This window comes from Sphaeramia orbicularis, unplaced genomic scaffold (genome assembly GCF_902148855.1).
Source record: "Sphaeramia orbicularis unplaced genomic scaffold, fSphaOr1.1, whole genome shotgun sequence".
NCBI lineage: Eukaryota > Metazoa > Chordata > Actinopteri > Kurtiformes > Apogonidae > Sphaeramia > Sphaeramia orbicularis.
The window spans coordinates 283,054-289,053 of NW_021941586.1; the positions used below are offsets into that span (position 1 = coordinate 283,054).

At 38.0% G+C, this 6,000-nt stretch overlaps 1 protein-coding gene across 1 annotated transcript in view; it reads right to left on the reverse strand.

Moving 5' to 3' along the window:
• The window catches only part of LOC115416288 (integrin beta-1-like), a 54,436-nt gene extending 52,243 nt beyond the window's left edge, over positions 1-2,193 (reverse strand). The window contains exon 1 of the mRNA XM_030130039.1: positions 1,820-2,193. Within this exon, the coding sequence (XP_029985899.1) occupies positions 1,820-1,837 (18 nt within the window). The 5' untranslated portion in view covers positions 1,838-2,193. The remainder of the gene's footprint in view (positions 1-1,819) is intronic.
• Positions 2,194-6,000: the final 3,807 nt, after the last annotated feature.

Genomic DNA, 6,000 nt, shown 5'->3' on the forward strand with positions numbered 1-6,000 from the left:
CTGTGCAACTTTCCCTTTTATCCTCTAATTTTCTTGAAATTGACATTCAATTAAGAGAAAACTATCAAAGTACCTTAAGTTGGCCATTTAAAAAGAGCTGGCATAAATATCCGACACGTAAAAGCATATGTAAATGCATCATTTAGTGACAGACACCCAATGTGAGCCAATGTTAAAACATGACAACGACACCAAAAGGCTGACTTCACTAAAATGTGCACAAATAGTCATTCACAAGTCACAGATAATCGATTTTTCCCACATTTGTCAAACCACAGTGCACTATCTGGTCACATAAAACAACACCATGGCCTACTTCTCAGGTGTCAAACATGCGGCCTGGGGTCCAAATCCAGTCCGCCAAAGGATCCAGTTTGGCCCGTGGGATGAATTTGTGAAATGAAAAAATTATACTGAAGATATTAACAGTCAAGGATGTTCAAATCATTTTAGGCCAATTCAATCTGAAGTGGGTCAGACCAGTAAAATACTATCAGAATAACCTATAAATAATGAAAAAAGCTATTTTTTTCTCTTTGTTTCAGTGTAAACAAAGTAAAATTACACAAAAATCTTTACATTTACAGACTAGCCTTCTACAAAAAATGTGAATAACCTGAACAAATACGAACAGCCTGAAATGTCTGAAGAGAAGTCTGTGGAATTGGACCAATATTCTGCCTGTTCCTAAATGTTTTTTGTTTGTTTTGTTTTTTTTTTTATTAATTTCGAACATGCAAAGAAACAAAATAAAACAAAAAAAAGTAAATTAAGACAAAAACAAAATAACATTTACATGAACTGAATCTTTCTTCAAGTACATGTCTGAATTTTCCATGGTTGAAAAAGGAGTAGGAAGAAGTATAAACTTATTTAATCCAACTCCTCCAGTGCTTTTCCACCTTTATCACTAACTTAATACATGAATCAAACAATACAATTTTCCTAATTTTAGCATCGAACCACAACTAATACATAATGCAGTAACTGAATTATACACAGCAAAATGTTCACGTCAGTCCAGTCATGCAAACAGACTCAACAATTCAACAATTTTCTTCAATAATTACAGCAGATTTATCAATACAACATTATCCATAAACAAACAGGCCTCATTGTCATTATTAAATACTGTAACCTTTCAAGAATCAATTCTGTATATCTTTTTTTTAAACTGAATTATGTCAGACATTTGTTTTATCTCCTAAATGTTTTGTGTATTTGCAGACCCACTGTGATCTGTACGTTGTGATGCACATGTGTAAATGATAAACTATGGTGCGAGACTGTTAAAATTGTACTTATTTTTCTTCAGAATTTTCAGGTTGTTCATGTATTTTTATGTTATGTTCAAGTACAGTTTGTAGATGTAAACATTTTCCATTAAGAAATGTGACTTTTTTCACTCAAAAACATAGAGAAAACTTTGGAGTTGTTATTATTTCTAAGTTTTTCTCCTATTATTTTCCAGGTCTGGTCCACTCCAGGTCATTTTAGTCTGTATGTGGAACTGAACTAACAGGAGTTTGACACCCATGGCCTATTTAATGGACCAGGATGAATTTAAGGATAAACTGAGCAGTAATCTGAAAGAATGGCAACACTTTGTGATGGGTTTTAACTAAAAATGACTGAATCCCTCGGTCAGAAGACAGTGGTGAAGCCGTTTTGTGGTAGCTCAGCTCCTTGTAACCCACACCCAAACTTCAGCCTGAGGACACACATTCCTCTCTGCTCCTTTTGTCGTGTTCGTTGTGCTTCAGTTCCAGTCAAACACACACACTATTAATAAACTGTTGGTGAAATTAACAACACTTACCTTATGCCACGACGTCATGTCCTTGGGCTCACTGTGTCATTTGTCCGTGAAACAGTCCTTTTCCACCCAGTCAAAGCTGTTTTTTAGCCGCAGACACAGACTAGCTTCAGTGTTAATGGGCTCCGCTTTGTTTCGGCTAACTTCTCAGAAACCGCAGCGCGCGACCCAACAACTCTGTGACGTCCCCAGTGAAAGCAAATGGTGGACTTTCTTTACCGAATCTGGGAGAGTTACGAGTTCAAAGTCGATCAAATAGGAGTCCCCCCTTCCCCGGTAAAGCCTCTGCTGTTCCTGCGGTGCTTCTTCTTCTGGTGAGGCGTTTTTTTGTTTTTTTTTTTTGTTTTGTTTTTTACGGTCCACTTCAACAAACCTCTATTTATTAGACCCCGCCCACACCGGAAGTGACTTCAACAAACCTATTTTACTTAGGCCCCGCCCACACCGGAAGTGGCGCGGCACATAGCGGACAGAGGCGCCAACGCACCGGGAGAGTGAACCCCCATCACCCCGGAAGTGGTGAACAACATCAGTACCTGTACAGGTCACATACAGCAGGAGGGAAGAAACAGCCTTTACAGCCAGAAAAAAAAAACAAAACAAAAAAAACCTTCCAGCCAGAACCACACAGAGCTGTCAGCCAGTCACCTACAGCAGAGCTTCTCAGCCTTTTGTCAGTCATGCACCCTCTGACCAGTGCAGAGCCTTTTTGGTTGAAAAAAATGACTTCAGAGTGCTGTTCCATCAGTGTGTGATTTATTCAACTTTGGAACTCCATTTGTAGTGGTCTGTCTTGAACTATTTGGAAATACAAATATATAACTAACAAATCAGACCAGTGGTCCTGTATCTTAGCGTCCAAATTCAAAGCTTAGGTAAATGTATCCAGATCCATTTCTTCTCCCCCAGTTCTGTGTATTTATTCTATTACAGAAATAGCCCATGTTTTCCTCATATTCAATCAGATCTGTAAAAAATTCAAATTCACACTTGATATCATTGATACTGATTTATTGGATCAATCCACTTCCTATCTGTTATAATGGGAACATTTTTCAAAGTCGCACCAAATCCAGAATCAGATCCGGATTGAAATAATTTCAATACTTTGTGTTGACATCATCATACAGAAGCTGTAGACCAAGTTTGAAGTCAATCAGAACTGGAGTTTGGGAGAAGACATTGAAAGTTTTGTAACAGATGACAGACGCATGACGTCAACAGCTGACAGCCTATTGGCCGGTAAGCTAAAAAAGATAAGATATTCCTTTATTGATCCCACAATGGGGAAATTCACAGTGTTAACAGCAGCATAGAAACATACACATAAACATACACATTCACGTAAAACAAACAGTCATATAAATTTGAATAAAAGAAAAAAAGGGTTTAAAAAGGAGAGTGCAAATATGGTTTGGTATGTAGTGCAATGGTTATAAATATAGAAAAAAATATATATATAAATATGGATTTGAATATATATATATATATATATATATATATATATATATACACACACACACACACACACACAACATTAGATGGAATGGAGGGAGGGTTGTTATTACATGACATATGTGGTGATCTACTGGGAGCAGGACTGGTTGTGCAGAAAGAAAGAAAGAATTAATTTAATTATAAATAAAGATTTGTGCACATAAAAATAACTATCAACATACTGTGTCCTCCTTTGGGATCAGAGTAAAGATCTGTTCTCAAAAAGAATTCCGCTTCAACCACGACTCCATTGTTTGAGTTTTCAGGTGATTGACAGGTGATGCTAGGTGGCATATGATGGGTTGGGTGGAACCATTCTGGTCTGGGGGAGACTCTGGGCTTTTAGGAGGATGAAACTGAATAGTCTACTGAATATAAAATTCATTTTATGAACTTATATATTTTGCTGAAATATTTAATTAATTTAATAATTATTTTTAAAGGATTTTTGCATGGATGCTACTTTTTAAATATGTTTTAAAATCTCACGTACCCCCAGGGGTATGCGTACCCCAATGTTAGAACCACCGATCTACAGGATAGGTGTCATGTAGCACTGCATTCACTAGTGTATGCTAATGTTAGCAGTAGTTAGCCTAATCAGCTAGCATTAGCTTAGCTCAGGACTGGACTACAAGAAGTACCAGTTTACATGTCAAAATGTCAATAAAATATGATGGTTTATACAAACAGAGGGACGAATTGCAGAAATTCATAAGGAAAGGCCATGTAATAATGCTACAAATATCTTTGTCCTAACTTTTTAAAAATATGTTGCCGGTGTTAAAATATCTAAGATGGTCTGAAAATATTGAAGATCTACCTTTTTTATCAGTTAAATTAAGTTTCAAATAAATTATCACATCTCTAATTTTAGTTTTCATTGCATTTTCAAAAGTATCCCACATTTCTGGGGAACTTTCCTTCCCAAACTAATAAAAAAATATATTTAAAAATATGTGTATTTAGATCTGAGTAATAAAGCCAAAAACAGTCTCACTATAAACATTTTGATCAGTCAGTACCATGATCATTGTCAAATCAGTATTTCTTTCCAGTTAAAGGCCTTATTAGTGGCTTTGATATCTTTGTAAAAAAAAAAACTATTAAAATGACACGATGAGATGAAAACATAATTATAATGATATGCAATAGAAAAAACAGATGTATGAAAACAGACAGACGTGTGTCATCCCTGAGTTTGTGATTTAGGTTTATTTAGGTTTAAAAAAAATCTGAAATCTATTAATTTTTAATTTTATTTATAAGGAACACTGTAACTCCAATATTAAACAGAAATGTTGCCAGTATTGCAGCATAAATATGTTTTAGGGGTCTAGGGGTCACTGGAAGAACACAAAATATGTAAATGACAGACAGTAGGAATTCTGCTTTGTTATGTTTATCGTCCAGTGCTTTAAGAACAGATGTTCTCTGATCTGTAGGTAATAAGTCAGTGTTTCCATGGAGTAGATTTCCTCTGTTACAGCCGCTGATCCTCCCAGAGTGCATCTGTTTGGAGCCAGTTCATTTTAATGGCCTCTGTTTGATATGTGTTTAAGACTGAACCCAGTTTTTCATCCTGTCTTCATTTATTTGTCATGTATGGCAGGTGTTGGTGGTCTTTTTTCTGATGTTGTGAAGCCTGCTACCGGACGTTAGTCTGGTGTTGTCTGTCTTTTATGTTTGTCTGTCACTTCCTGTTTTATTTTGTTAAGTTTTCCTCATGTGTCTTGTCTGTTGTCTTTACTTCCCTTCCTGGTTCGTGTTCACCTTTTCCCTGATTACCTGACTCCGCCCTGATGTGTTCCACCTGTGTCTCGTTGTCTTCCCTCCCTTTTGTGTATTTATACCCTGTCCTTTCCCCTGATCAGACGCCAGTTCGTATTCTCTCGTAGTCTACTTACCAGCGTTTTGATCCTGTCTGTTCGTTTGCCTACCTGTGTTTTGACCCGTTTTGTCATCCTGTTTTTGCCTGTCTTGCCTGATCCCTGTCGGTTTTGTCTGCCTCCATCTGCCTTCCTGGATTTTGACCTCTTCGCCTGGTTTTTGTCGGCGTGCCGACTCAAAACCCGGAGACTAACCGTGGGTTCGTGTCCCTCGCCCAGAGGACGAATCCCTCGAGGACTTCCTTGGCTGCTGTCCTCAAGATCCTGTTCATTATCACAGCCAGTATTTTTGTGATACCTGAATTTAATAAACTCTGTAAACTTTTACATCCGCCTCCTAGTTCTGCATTTGGGTTCTGGGTTCGTACTAGCAGCATTACAGATGTCTTCTGTGCTGTTGAGCCTAGGTCACTCTTTGAAATGACGTTCTTAGTCTCAGTGTGGATTTATAAAACAGGACAAATAAACTCCCAGAAAAGTCCATGTGTTGTAAAGGTAACCCTAACACCTGGAGCAGAGCGGGCTTCACTGAAGCAGAGGTGTCAGCTGATCTGTACGCCTGTCGTCTTCTGGACCAGGAACAGTTGAAGCTGAATGAACGGAAAGAGGACAAACAAACAAGGCTGCAGGAAGTGGGTGGAGCTGAACCAGTTCAAAGGCCATGGAAAACCCACGGGTTTGAATCCAGATATAAAAGGGTCACAAAGTCCTGTTTCTGTGGACTCCGCCAACAGTAGTCACAGCTGGTCTAGGTTTGAGTCCAAAAGCACCAGGGTCCAACGGACTACTGGTATCAGC